General features: G+C 37.9%; 1 protein-coding gene across 50 annotated transcripts in view; it reads right to left on the bottom strand.

Annotated features, from left to right (window-relative positions):
• Positions 1 to 889: 889 nt before the first annotated feature.
• ADD3 (adducin 3) overlaps positions 890 to 16,829 on the bottom strand; it is a 129,572-nt gene continuing 113,632 nt past the window's right edge. For 16 of the 50 annotated variants that reach the window (XM_042238807.2, XM_060404418.1, XM_012102903.5 and 13 more), the window contains 12 exons: positions 16,419 to 16,570; positions 15,350 to 15,430; positions 14,329 to 14,478; positions 13,718 to 13,861; positions 13,507 to 13,605; positions 12,248 to 12,430; positions 11,434 to 11,691; positions 9,764 to 9,883; positions 9,243 to 9,329; positions 5,545 to 5,668; positions 3,791 to 3,886; positions 890 to 3,165 (listed from right to left, as the gene is read on the bottom strand). In XM_042238807.2, the coding sequence (XP_042094741.1) occupies positions 2,873 to 3,165; positions 3,791 to 3,886; positions 5,545 to 5,668; positions 9,243 to 9,329; positions 9,764 to 9,883; positions 11,434 to 11,691; positions 12,248 to 12,430; positions 13,507 to 13,605; positions 13,718 to 13,861; positions 14,329 to 14,478; positions 15,350 to 15,430; positions 16,419 to 16,570 (1,787 nt within the window). In that variant the 3' untranslated portion in view covers positions 890 to 2,872. The remainder of the gene's footprint in view (positions 3,166 to 3,790; positions 3,887 to 5,544; positions 5,669 to 9,242; positions 9,330 to 9,763; positions 9,884 to 11,433; positions 11,692 to 12,247; positions 12,431 to 13,506; positions 13,606 to 13,717; positions 13,862 to 14,328; positions 14,479 to 15,349; positions 15,431 to 16,418; positions 16,571 to 16,829) is intronic. The other 34 variants (XM_060404435.1, XM_060404441.1, XM_042238814.2 and 31 more) reach the window with 3 other exon arrangements.

Genomic DNA, 16,829 nt, shown 5'->3' with positions numbered 1-16,829 from the left:
CATGCTCTATGGACTCAAGTGAGGACTGAAGATAATTGCCTTTGTTGCTTTATGAAAGGGAATTTTCAAATGAGCATCTTTCTAAAACAGCAATTTTTTCACCAAAGGGTTATTTACAAGACAAGGTAATAATTAAATATGCCCAAGACTATGAATCTATTCTCTGCCCAAACCCTTCATTTTTATAATGGGTAATTATAGTAAAAACTTCAATTAACCAGAACCCTCAATTAACATGATTTCCCCTCGTGCACTCTATTTTTAGGACAAAGTGGTGGAAAAAAATTGTAAGACATCATTCATGTGAGAGATTTAGTTTGAAAATCTTTTAGGATAGAATATGCTATAGTAGGAAAAAATCTTGAATAAAATTGCATCCATACCATGATAACCAATACACCGGAAGTACACACATAACAAGAGCTGGAAGAGAATAAATTATTTTGCTGAATATTGTGGTATAATTTTAACCTTTCTATTGTACTATCTTTTTAATGTTACATTGTTACATATATAAAAATAAAAGAGAAGGTATAAACTGGACATACATACTGCAACATTTTCTATTCTACATCCACGTAGCACTGGGACTGAGAATAAAGAATCTAAAATCCTTCAAAGATCTCTATAGATGTCAGAAAAATATTTAAGACTGTCACATCCTATCAAGAAAGAAAAATAGGTCACTTGGGGAATATTTCCTCCAAAATGAGCTGAAACAAGAAGGGCTTATTAGTTAATTTTCAACTAATTTGAAAATAAATGTATCAGGACATTTCTTATTCAGAAGTGTCAGTCTTACTCAAAATCTCACTGCAGTACAAAACTCTACAGAGTAGTTCAGGGTAAGTAACCACTCATGAATAGAAAGCTCATGATACCAAGTCCATCTATTTAAAATACTGTTTATTTGTGATTTTACATTAATTAGCATTACATCTAAGAGCAATATCAGATAACATTTATACATTTTCCACAGGACACAGAGGTTCATTGGCTCATTCTTTATGCCAAAGCAAGTAAATAGAGGCATTAGCAAAAGGTGCAAATAGTTCACTGTTGCATTTAAAAAATACTTATGCACATTGCATTCATTTAAGATATATATATTTTTAAAAAGTTATGGAAAAGCATAGTTCACAGGTTACTGTTTCTACATACATTGTAATACAACATAAATGATGTAGAACAAAAAAGAATCCTCAAACACAGAATTAAGCAACTGAAGTTTTCCACTAAGATTAAAACACTGATTCCAGTAGTTAGTGAGATCTAGAATGAACTTTCCAGGCTCCGTTTCAACTTTGCATCATCGAACACTCACAGTCAAACAGAACCAGCCCCGCAACACACTATAATCCATGGAATTTTTTTTACACACCAACTCACCCTCCAGAAATACTTTGGATTATTTTTACCCATTGACTATTTTGGATCATTGATTTTACATTGATTTGTGACATTACTTGGGTGAAAGGGGGAAAAAAAAAAACTATATTAAGTCTAGGTTTAAATTTGTATTTACATTAGAAAGAAAGTTAACTGAAAAGATAAGAAAAATTGGTAAAAATTAAGAAGTGGTAGTTTTCTCATGGCGGGGGGCGGGGATCAGACCCACTGCTTTCTTCTTGTGCCGCCTTCTAAAAACACATAACGTTAAAAGGATTTCACCCTTTTAAAACTTGAATGTCAACTAAGAAATACAATGGTTTTGGCAGAGAAACAGAATTTTAGCAATTGGGGACATACTGTAAATAAATGACACTTCAAATCCTATCATGGCCGTGCAGCATCAACCTAGAACTCTTCTTCTCATGACACCTCTCCTATTCCCGTCACTGCTCACTTCCTCTCTCAGTCTCTTCCTTTCCATGTGGTTACCACACGAGGGCTTTCTCATTCATTAGCAATACTAAGAGAAAAATACATTATAAGGTTCAACTATGAATCTTGTTATGCCTTTAAATGCTCTAATCCCCTTTTTGATACTAAGTCCCTGGATTCTTTAATTATATTTAAAATATACTTAGTACCAAGCAGCCTCAAATGTGCTCTACTGTTAAATGATTGGCTAATATGCTTATGACATTTTTATACTGAATGGTATACAAACGTCTCAACATACAAAAATCATTTTTGCCAGAGTTAAACTAAATAACCCATGTTATGTGTATAAAATCCCCTTCACTGAAAAATAAGGGGGTTTCTAAACTAATAAAAAAGGAACTTTTCAAAAATTATAGTTTACTAAAATGACCCTTTTCTTTTGCAAACAAAGTTACTTCAGGTGAAGAAATTTCATACTATGAATAAAATTCCAAATGAATCTTTTCTTAAATTTAAAAGAAACAATTATGTGCCAGTGTATACTAATGCTATAGATTCTTATCTTAGAAGCTTTTAAAGCATTCTGTTAATGCCCATTGAAACAATGGGAACCCAAAAGTTATAGTCAATAATCATGGTAAAAAACTATAATCTCATTACCAAGTGAAGCAGGTTTTGAGAAATAAAAATTCTCTCACTTGTTCACTGGTAATTTCTTTCCAACAGATATTATGTAGAAGGCCTGAAGTAATTCAGACAGATATCTGTTTGTGGGGATTATAATAATACTTCATGAGGGCAAAGCTAATCAAAACTAGCAATTATTTAAAAATTCAAAACCTTTTTTGGACATAGAAAATGAGAGATGACTTTGAAAGTGTTTTCATAATATGTTTTTCTTTTAGTAAAACCCTTTCCAGTTCTTAAAAGTCCAGTTTGCTACAGACCCCCAATCTGATCTACCACTGCGTGTTAATGATCAACTTATATGTGGTTTTTAAATGTGCAACGTCACATTGTAGTAACAATTATAAAAAGACTCTATTTAGGCTTCAACTTTCTCCTTTTTTTTGTTCTTTTTCAGAAAAGAAGGAGTGCGGAATTTCTTCTTTTTCTTGGATGGTGATTTTGAAGGTGAGCCTTCAGGTGACAGGACTTCTTCAATTTTTTCTGGAGACTTGATGGTTATCTCAATGCTTTCTATGGTGGTGCTTGTGGTTAACCTGCTTACTCGCTGAGCAAGCTCGTCTTCAACACCATGCACGTCATCCTTGCCATTCACTATCAGGACAGGTACGTCCATGGAGATGAAGCTCTTGGAAAATAGCTCATGGTTTTCTATAAAAGGGGAGGATTTTTTCGTTATTTTATATAGTCAACATCTTTGCTTTATTTTACAAAACTGAAATGCTTAAGCAATGTACTAAGGCATTACTTTGATCCCAATAAAGACAGATGATTATTTTTATAGACTATGGGCCTGTTAGCATGAAGCTAATGCTCTTAAATGGTATAAAGGGAACAAAGTTGTTAGAACAAAGAATGAAGGCTAGATAAGTCCAGTTTGATGACTTGACAGTTTCATTGTAAATCAAGTCAGTATAAATGAGGAAGACAACATACATATATTTTTCTTTAATTTTGGGGTCATCTGGCAATCAAAGTTGAAAAAAAATTTCATGCTTCTGATTGGAAGACATATGACAAACCAATTTTAATTTCACAAATTCTTAAGAACTATTAGGTTGCCAAAATCCAAATTAAGGTAAGTCGGTATAAATGCTGAACAAAAGTAGCACCCCATAACAATAAAAGAAAATAAAATCATTGGGAGCTGTAAGTAAAATGCATGGTAAGAAACTTACTGTATCAGGTGTTCAATTTCTTTATATGAAGACAAATGACAGAGGGACAGACTCTAAAGATTAACTGGGTGAAGGCTGTGGGAAATTACATTGAATACCTTCTAATTTTTCAGGGATATTTTGCGGTGACTGAGTTTGAGACTGAATTTGTGAAACAGATGAAGCGTCATCTGAGAGTAATTCCTGCTCAGCATCTGTTGGATAAGAGTTTAGTTAAAAGCCATGCAAAACAAAAAAGCATTAAGATTTTAGGAAGGTTAGTGCATACATCAAATACCTGCATACACAGGGATGATCAACGCTTCAGCCATGAGCTGAGCATGCTCACAGTTATCCCACACATCAACCATTATGTGTGGAAAAGAGGAGGTTAATGTGTTAACACTCCGGCTGCTACTGCTAATTTGACATACATGCTTTAAGGAAGCATGGCTACTGGCAGCCCAGGCAAATAATATGTAAGCATTTAGCTTTTGCTACAGTGTTAGAAAACCAAAAATACATTGAGCAGCCAAATGAACGGAAATCTGAAAGCCTCACCAATGATGCTACATTAATGAGGCAAAATGCCTCACTGAATTTTTGAACAATATCCAATTAGTGATTCCTATTGGAGCAATATTAGTGAGCTAATTCAGGTCACAATGAATGTGGAAGAAACTACTTATAAAGTTATATATATGCAAGGAGATGGTTCTGTTGTGCTATATTTGTTACCTGGCATCTTTAGGCTTTCAAAAAATAAGAGATTAAAGAGGGACATTTTACAAAATACAAAAGTAAAGTTTTCAATCTTATGTTAGAGTGAACATAAGTTGAAGAATACCACTTAGAACATCTAATGTGATTATATTAATGAGTCAGGATGACTCCCTTTTGTGACAAGACACTGTCACACTGATGAGAACTGTTTCCTGGATGATCCAGATATCATTAGTTCTTTCTATATGATGTCAAACAGGCACAAAGATTCTTTAACTAGTGGTTCTATTTTGCTTTGGGTAAAAATTTCAACTGTGTGTTGAAGATGCTCTAAAGCAGAGGCTCTTACCCTCTTTGGGGGTCATAGACTTCTTGTCCTCTACCCTGCACCCCTGACTTCCTTAAATATAAAATTAAGCAAATATTTTATATCATATTTAAGATATTTTTTGGATGGCTCATAGATTGTCTGAAGCTTATCCAAAGACCCAAGACTGAGAACCCTCTCTATAGAATCTCTTATTCTTGAGTAAAAGTGAGCTAGTATTCAATTGGTGTTTTCATGAACAGTTCTTAAATGCAACCCTTACTTAGGGTTCTGAAGTCAGAAAAAAGAAACCTCACTAGAGTGTGCATGTGCTTAAGGAAAGTCACATAAAAATTCTCGCATCCCACTTTATTTTAGATTTGAAAATTACAGTAATGACATCTTGAGACATCCAGGAGCAACAGAGACTTAATAAAACATTAAAGCCAGATACCTGTGAATCTACAATTATGTCAAAGTAAAACAAAATTTTTTAAAAAGCCACATTTTCTGAAATGTTTAAATCTATTAATTTATCTACATATACTTTAGCTAGTGATTCTTTACTCATCTGGAGATTTCACTTTACTATAGAAGACTTTCTGCTAGCAATCAGATTGCTTTCTAAGGTAAACAGCCTTCTCTACATGTTAACATACCTGGTCTGTGGTAGCTCTTCACATTTTAATCCTACTTACACTCAAGTAAAGACTGAGAGAGAGCACACGGAACAACTGATGGTAAAGAAACATTAAAAAAAAAATCCTGACTGCCTTATATCATCCAGCTCAAGAGGCTGTTAGCAGTGTGGTTAGCTGGGGCTTAACTTCAAAGTGAACTAACCTTCCAGGCCTTGCTGTTTACGTTCGACTGTCCTCTTATACTCTTCAAGTTCTCCTTCTGTGAGATGACTGAAGGGGTTGGGAGGAGCTGGTGGGGCATGCTCATCATCTTCAAACTGCATGGTCTTGTGAAGAAAAACACTGACTTGTTACCAAGAGTAACATACTCATATATGTGTATTTACTCACACATACTCATATATGCATATTTATTTTTATATATTTACATATATATACACCCACAACTTCATATACACCCACTTAAATGTATATATGATGTATGTGACACCCCAATTCACAACACCCATAAGAAATGATAAAGTAACATGTTTTAAAGTATTCTTATCCAGATTAGTGATTTTAGACTACTGATCCAGTAGACTGAAATTGCCAATGATGCTTCCTCAAGGCTGCATAGGTCAATTTCAATAACTCTTAAAAAAAAAAAGAAAACTAAGCCAAGTTCTAGAAACTTCCATGTAACTAAGAAATATCTTAAAAACCAAGAATGTCAAAAAGCCTTTGTAAAAAAAGGCTTAGAAAAATTAAACTGTACCAAGAGAACTTTTAAAATCTGCTATGAAAATAAACTTGTACCTATTTGCTCTAGGAAAGAAATTAATGAGACTTTGAGCTAAACCTGGCAGATTGAACCCATGCATTAGAAGAAAATTCCTCCCAAAACCCTACTAAAATGATAGTAAAGGAACAGTAGCAAAAATGGTATAAACTTTTAAGGACAAAAGATGGAAGAGGAGACAACACAGGATGAGCAACGGTAACACATGGTTGGGAGACGGAAAGCAGGTGGCAGAGCAGGTGGCAGAGACGGGAAAACTGAAGCCTTAGCCCTGCAAAGTGCAAAAAGGAAGCCTGCTTGTGTGCCCTGAAGAGGTCTGATAAGGCTCAAGTACCACAGAAAGTCATGGTGAAGAAAAGTTGAAAAGGGACAACTTAGAAGTGTGAAGAAGGAACAGACAGATTCTCAGGTCCCCTTTCCTGTTCCACACACATGAGCATTACTCTCTCTCTCATCTCTGCAGAAGATCAGGGGCTTATTCTTCAGAACGACTGATTTGGGGACACAGAATACAGTTAAGGGCTCCCAGGATGATGGAGGCAGACTGGCAAGAGAATAGAGAACTCTCTGGATAAATTAAATGACCCCAGATAAAAGAACTACAGATACTAGCACTTGGGCATTCCTGAAACAATCTGGTCCACACCCAGGCACCCTGTAGAGGAGCTCACCAGTTCCCAAGCTCTGCACACTCCTGAGCTCCGACCAGCTTTCAGTGTCTCATTCTTAAACACAGACAGACTACCACGGACTTCCAGATACTTGAGGAAAAGTTTCCAACATGGAGGAGATCAGAATTAAAAAGAAAAAGGGAACTCAAAAGAAACAGACAATAAACGCAGCTGAAGAAAAATTAAAGTTGATATCCTCAGAATAAGAGGGAAGATAGGAAATACTGTAAGAGAAAACAAGATCAAGATATTATATGAAAAAAAATAAAAAAAATTCAAAATAGAAAATTAAATAGAAGGGTTAGAAAATAGAGTCAAGCAAATCTTCCAGAAAGTAGGATTAAAAGACAAAGAGAAAATAGGAAAGAAAAAAAATCAGAGGCTTAGTCAGAGATCCAACTAACAGTATATTAGTATATATCCTGTGAAGAGGAACTGAAGAACCTCTTGATAAGGGTGAAAGAAGAGAGTGAAAAAGCTCAACATTCAAAAAACTAAGATCATGGCATCTGGTCCCATCACTTCACGGCAAGTAGAAGGGGGAAAAGTGGAAATAATGAAAGATTTTATTTTCTTGGACTCCAAAATCACTACGGACAGTGACTGCAGCCCTGGTATTAAAAGACACTTGCTCCTTGGAAGAAAAAGATATGAAAAGCCTGCTGCTAAGTCACCTCAGTCATGTCCGACTCTGTGCGACTTCATAGACGGCAGCCCACCAGGCTCCTCCGTCCCTGGGATTCTCCAGGCAAGAACACTGGAGTGGCTTGCCATTTCCTTCTCCAATGCATGAAAGTAAAAAGTGAAAGTGAAGTTGCTCAGTCCTGTCCGACTCTTAGCGACCCCATGGACTGCAGCCCACCAGGCTCCTCTGTCCATGGGATTTTCCAGGCAAGAGTACTGGAGTGGGGTGCCACTGCCTTTTCCGTATTAAAAAGCAAAGACATCACTTCACTAACAAAGGTCCATCTAGTCAAAGCTATGGTTTCTCCAGCGGTCATGTATGATGTGAGAGTTGGACCATAAAGAATGCTGAGAGGAGGTTTTCAAACTGTGGTGCTGGAGAAGACTCTTAAGAGTCCCTTGGACTCCACAGAGATCAAACCAGTCAATCCTAAAGGAAATCAGTCCTGATTATTCACTGGAAGGCCTGATGCTGAAGCTGAAGCTTCAGTACTTTGGCCACCTGATGCAAGGAGCTGACTCACTGGAAGAGAGCCTGACGTGGGGAAAGATTGAGAGCAGGAGGAAAAGGGGGTGATAGAGGATGAGATGGTTGGATGGCATCACCGACTCGATGGACATGAATTTGAGCAAACTCTGGGAGATGATAGTGAAAGACAGGGAAGCCTCGCGTACTGCAGTTAAGGGGTGGCAAAGAGTCGGACATGACCTAGTGACTGAACAACAACAATATATAACCTGACAGAAAAAGAGACTGAAGGGAAAAAAAGACTACTTAACTGAAGAAATACTTTTAAAAATTCCCAGAACTGAAGGACAAGACTTTGCAGATTGAAAAGGGTTACTAAATGCTAAAAATGGAAACAAAAAAGAAATCTGCTACAAAGCACACCATCATAAACAGAATGCAGGAAGCAGAACCACACAGTGAAAAGCACAGGAACCTCAGGATGAGCCAGTATATCTGGCCTAAAGAGCAGCTAGCCGAGACCTGGACCCTAATGACAGTGACAAAGAGCCGGACCTGAGAGATTACCTGTTACCTTTGACTCTATGAAAAATAATATTAAGAAAAGTTTGGGAAGAACTAAGCCTAATGTATCCCAAATACTAAGCCAATGAAAAAAAGCAAGCAGCTTTTCCTCCGGGGGCAGAAAAGTTGTCTAAGAAAGAAATGTCCAAGAAATGTCATCTTGGAGTACCACCTGGCTCAGCAGTAAGCATTTAAAAATATAAACACTGAAAGCTACCTAGACAAAACATCGTGATACAACCTAACTGGGAGAATGCAAACGGGAAGCCTTGTATAAATAGGCTAAATCCTCACCATCCATAAAAGAAGTCACTATTATCTTTCATTAATTCTAAGATGTGTTTTTCTCTCACAATTTCTCATCTTTGAAATTGGGATTCAACTTATCATTGGTTTCTTAACAATTATAAATGTCAGCATTTGTATCTCTTTTAGTGATATATAAAACAATGGTACTTCTAATAGGTGATGAAGTAGATTTGATGAAATAAAACTGAAGTCTAAAACTGATAAATCAAGAAGGAGAATAAAGATGTTCTTTAGAAACCAAAGTAAATGCTAGAATAAAATCCTTGTCCCTAGAAATCGGGAACTGAAGGTGACATTTTAAGTCTTGTGGATTATTTGACTTTTTAACTTGTGTTTGTATTAACTTTAGTAAAAACAATTACTTGTATTTAAAAAGCAGAAATTACTGGGAAAACAAAGATCATACTGCTTCACGGACTTACAGAAGGAGGCTTATCCACAACAATTCCAGCAAGCAACTGAGACTGTGGTCCTGCTGTTTTCAAGTCATATCGATTTTGTTCTCGAATCTGAATTGAAAAACAGTAAGAAGTTCTTGGGGGCAACTCTGCAGGTGACCTTTGGCTTACTACTTGACCACCCCGGGTAAGGGCTGCTTTAATTCCCCCTCCATAAAGCTCTCTTTTACCATTCTAACAACTCACATTAATCTCCTCCACTCTTCTTGACATGAGATTTCCTATTGTCTTTCAGTGTTAGAGAGCTACATTTTTCACTAATACAGCAGAAATATGTCTAATACTTCTTCCCCATATAGCCCTCTTATCAGAAACTGGAAAAGAGCTGGAGGTATTCCATACAAGCTAAAATTATACAGAATTAAATTGCAAATTCTTTTGTACTCAAACCTCTAAACTTAGCATTAATCAGATTCAGTCACTAGTGATTTAAACATAAAACAGCATAAAAATGCCTCTTCCAGCCACAGAAGACCATGTCTTACCTTATTTCTCTTTTCTAGTACCTCATTCGGATTGGTGTTTAAAGGAACAAACTGATTTGGATCTTCAATTTTGATAGGTGTTCCGCTACTAACTTTAGAAGAGTCCTCTGCTTTCATCCACTAAAAAAACCAAAAATTTTCTAGAATGAAGCTTTGTATTAAGGAAATATGGTAGGTTCTTGACAACTGTTTATTGACTCAAGGGGGTGGGGGCATACGCTGCTAATATGTTAAAGAATTTCACTAAGCAGTTTTTAGTGGTAAATTAGTATATCTCCCATACTAGTTAGAATTAGCATTCACTTAAAAACAAACAAATGTCAGTACCATCAGTTCAGTTCAGTTCAGTCGCTCAGTCGTGTCCGACTCTTTGCGACCCCATGAATCGAAGCACGCCAGGCCTCCCTGTCCATCACCAACTCCCGGAGTTCACTCAGATTCACATCCATCGAGTCTGAGGTCAGGGGCAGCAGCCGAGAGGAGCTACCCCGCGTCCGAGGCCAGAGATGGCGCCCGAGAGGAGCCACCTGGCGCCCATGGCCAGGGGCAGTGGCCGGGAGGAGCCACCCCACGCCTGAGGCCAGGGGCGGCGGCCGGGAGGATCAATGCCATGTGGGTACCATGAAGAACACTAAATTATGCAGCTATTTAAATTTTCTCCTTTTGGCATTTTAAACATGGCGGTGAAAATATTTCAAGCATATAGAGCTTCTCACACTAACTCACATCTAGAGTTGCCACCTGCACTGAAGTTTTATCATGTGATGACAGCTAAGAAGTCATCAAAAAGGACTCAAGACATCTTTTAGGATTTAGTTTTTCAGATTGCATTTGTAAATTCTGGCTGACAGAATGAGCCAAGCCCCTGACTAGCATTTTGCAAAGGGGATAATCTGGTAGTAATCTATAGTATAATGGCACCATAGGCATGGAAGAGCCTTATATAATTCTCATTTATCCATCATATCCCTCAAAGAAGGATAATATTTATCAAGATTAATGATGACCAGCCATTAGTTCCTTTCAAGAAAATTAATTCTAGGAAACATATGTTCTTTTATTAGGAGATAAGAAATCATATTGACTAGATAAAAAACATTGATGCCTAGCTATTTCCATATTGACTACTACTGATTTATATGATAGGATGAACTAATTCTGAGTACCTAGAGAATATTTAATGATAATGATAAGCACTCCAAAATTAAGCCAAATCTGAGACAAAACGCTGAAAAGTTTAAGATTACCTGTTTCTTTATCTACAAGATCTTGCCTAAGGGTAGTAAAACTTGGCACCATCAGGAGTTGACAACTATTATAGTTCTGGTTCATGAGTACACTATACACTATAAAGCAGTTATCATGCAATGGTTAGAACTGGGCTCCAGAGTTACACTGCCTGCTTTCAAACTCTGATTCTACCATTCACAGATGGTTAGTTAATCCCTCTGTGCTTCAGTTTTCTCATCTATAAAATGGAGGAGAAAAACAGCATCCTCTCCATAGTAGGAGAAATTAATGAGACAATTTATGTATGGCACGTGGAACAAAGTGCCTTGCACAAATGTTACGTAATAAGTTACAGTCATATATTCTACTTTCCCAATAGTTTCAAAACAGACCATTCAGTTCATCAGTAACTAGGCAAACCACGTTAAGTAGGGACATACTGTGATTTTGGTCCTGGGGCTCGTCTCCCCATTCCGAGACTCCTCAGGCACGTTCACTTTCATGTAGGTATTTGGTGAGTTCAACCATCTGGTTTTTTCACGCTGCTGCCTCTGTGCCATGTATTTGAGAGGTGAGAGGGGCACTGTATCATCTTCGAAAGAAAAGGCAGTCACAGTGGCTGGTATCTCTACATCACTCTTGTGCCTTGGCTTTTCTCGAATGAGAGGGTGCCTGTAAGCATAGCCTGTTCTATATCCCTGGGGGAGGGAGAAACCACATTTGAAGCAATCAAACTTGTCCCAAACACAGCATTTAGAGGCTAATTCTTTAAACAAATGATTCTTTCGCTGAAAAACAAAAAGGGGAAATCCTTCCAAACTCCACATAACTGCCACATAACACTAGAGTTGAAGTTAAGCAAATTTCAAGATCTAGTTAAAATTGATTTCAGCTGACAAAGCAATTTCCACTCACACAACTATTTCTGACAAAGGTAATTTCAAAACTGCTGACCAGAAACACTTTCCAAGATATAAACTAGTTTTCTGGAGGCCAAATCTCAGTGCTCATTTAAGTCTTTGTTCCTGGGTCTGAAGGCAATCTGCTTTCTGACTCTTAGCGGAAGAGGGTAAAAATCTAAGATAAGATGACAGTTGCCTATTTCCCCAATTCTTAAAATACACCAAGTTCCTTCCTAGGGTCACACTGCTCCCAGAGGAGTAATGAGCATGTTCCCAAACCACAGGGAGGAGGGGACACTTGGTCCTAAATCTGGAAACATGAAATCAAGTTCACAGTCAATTTTTTACCTACCAAGTTGTCCAGAGTCCTCATCAGCCCTTCGAACTCAATCTCGCCAACCTTCCACTTTTGATGGGAACCCATATTCACTCCTCCTCCTCCAGATGCCGCTACAGTGTGAGTGGAAGCTTTGTACTTCTGAAGGTCCAGCACAAGCAGATTGTCTACCCCACCTGCCCCCGCCAGTGCCCGCACCTGTAATTGATGGCACAGTATTAGAAGCACAGGACTGGAAAGACTGGAACGAGCACTTCACTTTGTAAAAGGCACAAGTTTGATTCTGCAAGTATCTTTTGCAAGCAGCTTTAGGAGCTTTTCCATCTATCCATACCTTCCAGGGCTCTGACCCTCCCTGATGGAAAACACATTTAGAGCCATACCCTTTAACATATTTCAAGAAACTGAATTCTCTTGCCAAATTTTAAAGTTCTTTCCTTGCAGTTTTCCCATGGCTGTCCAGTTTAAACTTTTGTTGAAAGTTATAATTTTAAAGGAATATAAACACCATATTGTGAATTTAATACTGAAGCAGAAGTCACCTCGTTATTTCAATATAATGAAGCTTTTCATAGCCTCATTTGAGAAGACTGACCATTAAAGCAAAAAAAAAAAGTTGGTTATTAAGTTAACGTTGGTAGGAAAAGTACACAGCCTCTCTCCCCTCCTTTTTGCAGCCTTTCCAATAAATTCAGATTCTTACCATTTGCTTCAAGAGAATCTGCTTGGTTTTTCTTAAAGGGGGGCATTAGGGCTGTTAAATACACCCAGCTTCTCTGGGGTTGATAAATATCTAATCCATTATAATAATGAGGCTGAAGCTGTGGGACGTCTGGAAATTGCATGAGTTCCTAAAATTTCTGGTGCTGCTCTTACCCTTTTTTATAAAAGTGACCACAACACACCTGATCTTTGATAAACGGCACTCATCTTTGCTCCTCAATTAGCACCACACCGCTAGAGGGTGAAAAGGGAGCAATGTGTAACTATACCGTCTTGAAAAGTAGGATTATGAAGAAAATTATGTTTATGAAGCCCTTAGATTTGGTGTATGTGTCTGTACATGCATTTTAATTTTCTTTCTTCCTGTTTTCAATTCAACAGATACTCAGTTGACCTTTTTTACTCAAGTGAAGCACAACTTCTCTTAAGACAAAACAAAACAAAACAAAAAGCCACCAACTGATAGAACTCCGGAAATAAGTAAACATAATACCCAACCCAACAGATAACAAAGCAAAAAAAGGCAGGGGGAGGGGTAAAGGTTTCCTTACTTGAGTCTCACAGGCTATCTGCACATTAAAAATGTAATGAAAAGCCTCCTCGACTGTTTCTCCAAGTGCTACCACACCATGATTTCTGAGTACCAGCACCTAAAATAGAATCCCAAAGCAATCACTTTAAATAACTGGCATAGCTCACACTGCTTTCATCAACAGTAACAGCAACAAAAATAGCTCCTTTGATAGAGACTCTACTACACACCTTACAACTTGGCCCCAGAACTTTCTGCAGTTGAATTCTCTCCTCCTGTTCATCAAGTGACCCTTGGTAGTCATAATAGGCGACATCTCCCAGGATCAGGGACTCTTGAGAAATTGGAAGGATCCCACACTTCATGGAGGACACCTATTTGATCGGGTTCATGCCAAGATAACACATTTGGTTACTGATTACACCTTCACAGGAAGTGGATTCTTCAGTCAGCTCAGGCAGCACTGGCCAATTCACTGTGCTCAGCACTCCAGACTCCTCCCATTTTAGTTCTTTGCTTCTTCAAGAGAAAGAAAAGAACTTGGGGATTCTATTTACATGCCGTGCCAGATATTAGGAAAGAAGCTTTGCGCTAAAGAACTCAATGACACAATTATTAAACTGATTCATTAAAAAATGCAAATGCTCTCTCCAGTTTTTTCCTAGAACAGTAGCATTTAGTCCAAAGGGCCTTTTGCTTTCTTATGCAGAAGATTAATACTTTGAAAATGACTTCAAATGGTGGGGTCTGAAATAATGATTATAAAGTATCATGGAAGGAAAGCCATGGAAATCACACACTTCCCAGGGTCATTGTTGGTTTTGGCCCTTCAGTGACTTACAGCTGCCGTTGCAAGGGTATGGATGTGTATCACACACTTAACATCAGGACGTGTTGAATATATTGCAGCATGGGGACTGAAGCCTGCATGGTCAATTTTCAAATTAGTACTTCCCTGATCAACCACTTCTCCTATTATATTGACTTTCACCTGGAAAAATCAGAAAGACATACTTAATTGGTACACAAGCATTAAAGTTTCTGGTGTTCCACAAGCTAAACTGGGGTGGGGTGGAGTTGGAGTTGGGTGGGGGGGGGGGGGTGCGGCGGGAGGGGTGGCAACTTTTTTGTCAAAAGCCAGAAGGCAAACATTTTAGAGTTTGCGGACCTCTGTTGCAACTACTCAACTCTGCCACTATAGGAGAAAAGCTGCCACAAACTACTGTGAAAGAATGGGTGTGGCTTTGTTCCCATGGAATTTTATTTACAACATGTAGTCTGCAACAAAACAGCATTTAGCAAGAAGTACAGTTTTTAAGAGCCTGAATAACTTCAGCTCTTCGCTGAAGGTCTGGCGTTTACTGAACTCACTGGAAAACGTCCATTTGCTAATTAACGCTATAGCACTAGAATCAACAAAGTTCCTACTGCCCTAGAGGGCAGTGACAGTGCTCCAGAGTACAAGTATGAAAAAAATAAATGCTAGAATGTCACACCCTACACTCACACCAACTGAACTTTGTTTAAATCTACCTAAAAAACATACAGACTGTGTGTGTGTGTGTGTGTGTGTTTAAGCAAATTATAGTACAGAAAAAAAAAATCAAAAGATTCTCTTCAAAACATGACTAGGTTTACTGATTAGACCAATTCACTTATTAGGCTCTTCAACCAGCCTGTTCTTCTTGAACCCTAAAGTTCTTCTTTAAAAAATCAGCATTAACTTTCCAAATTCTTCCCTGTTCACTAGTGAATGTTTTTCCATCCATACCTCTTCTTGTTCTGTCCAGTACTAAAAGCTAAAAGCTGTCAGAAAAGCACAAAGAAGCACAGAAAAAGTAACACAGGAATGAAAATTGTACCAAATTGGAGGCTGTGGCTTCAGAAAAAGACAGGCCTCTGGGAATTATTATTATGTGGTCTTGCTCCTTACTTATTCTTACCTGGGAGAAACAAAACAAAACAAAAAAGAATTACTAGGAGGTGTTTATATTTCACAGTGTAAACATGACTAAGAATATACTCATAATGAATAACTGTAAGATATCTGGGTGTGTGGGGGGGTGGACAAAGCAGAAATTAAAGGAGTGCAACATGAAACTTGCCTTGAAAAGTTTTCTTCCCTCAAGCCTTCAATACCTGCTAAAAAATTCTGACATCAGGTCTTCATTTACTGGCCTTACCTAAAGTGTTATTTTGGGAGTTCTAAGGTTGTTTAGGGTCAGCTCATCTCAGGATAAATGAATGCCAATATTATTCAACCCAATGAGATATGACTATAATTTTGATTTAATTATGGAAATTAAGGGGAAATAGGCAAAGGAAAGAGAAAAAAAATCTCTTCCTAGGAAGGAATTAAGGTGGAAAAGAAAGGGGAAACCAAGGAACAGCTGGAGGAAGGAATGAAAAGTCGTAGGAAGATTGTATCTCATATCTGTGCCATTTTCATCACACATTATTTCCATACCTTTTGCTTCCAAATATTGTCTTATTTCCAAGTGTGGCAACAGGAAAACAAGATAATGATGAAGAACGGGGAAAATATATTTAAAAAATAAAGACCAAGGAGGAAATCTTTGTCTCTTCTACTTTCCCTGACCCAAATGCTTTTTAAAGCATTTTTTTAAAAAAATATCACTGACTCTCAGATATAATTAATACACAGAGAGAAAATCCTGCCAGGAGGATTTCTTTTCAGATAGGTTCTGCGACTGGTCTGAATTAAAGAAACACAGGTAATAAGTGGAGAAGAAAGTTGGGGTTAACTGTAGCCTCTTAAAGATAAGGTTTAAATCAGGATGAGGTTGTGGTCCAGCATGCTACGTTCAGAGAACAAGGTTTGAAAACTAGACTTCTGAGTAAAGGTGAAGAGAGCATAGTTGTCCTCAAGTTGGGATTTTAAAAAAAAGAATTGAAAGCTGAAGGACTCACTGAGATGTATGTATTTGCCAGGTGGGCCCATCCAAACAAGTCTGCAAGTCTGTACAGGCTGGCAAGTTTACAACGAGTAAGCTTTTCTCCCTTTACGTACGAGGATGTATCTGCTCCAGGGAGGTCATTGATAGGTGTGACCATGCCGAGACCTAAGAGCAAAAATTGGGGAGAGAGATTCAGGTCAAATAATTCCTTACCTGAACATTAGTTGCCAGAAAGCAGCCTGAGTGTGGGAGTGTCCCAGCCTGTAAATGATGATCTGAAACTTACCAGCCCACACAATGTTGCATTAGCTTATCTTCCTCTAGGGAAGCACACTGAGTGAAAATATGTATCAGCTATTGCCTTGCTGTTTCATCTAGTACTTGGTAGGGAGTGATGTTAGGGAGTTAGGCTCATACCATGGGG

The sequence above is a fragment of the Ovis aries genome, chromosome 22, assembly GCF_016772045.2.
Source record: "Ovis aries strain OAR_USU_Benz2616 breed Rambouillet chromosome 22, ARS-UI_Ramb_v3.0, whole genome shotgun sequence".
NCBI lineage: Eukaryota > Metazoa > Chordata > Mammalia > Artiodactyla > Bovidae > Ovis > Ovis aries.
The sequence above is the reverse complement of the archived record's forward strand: the minus strand, read 5'-3'. Positions and strand labels throughout refer to the sequence as shown.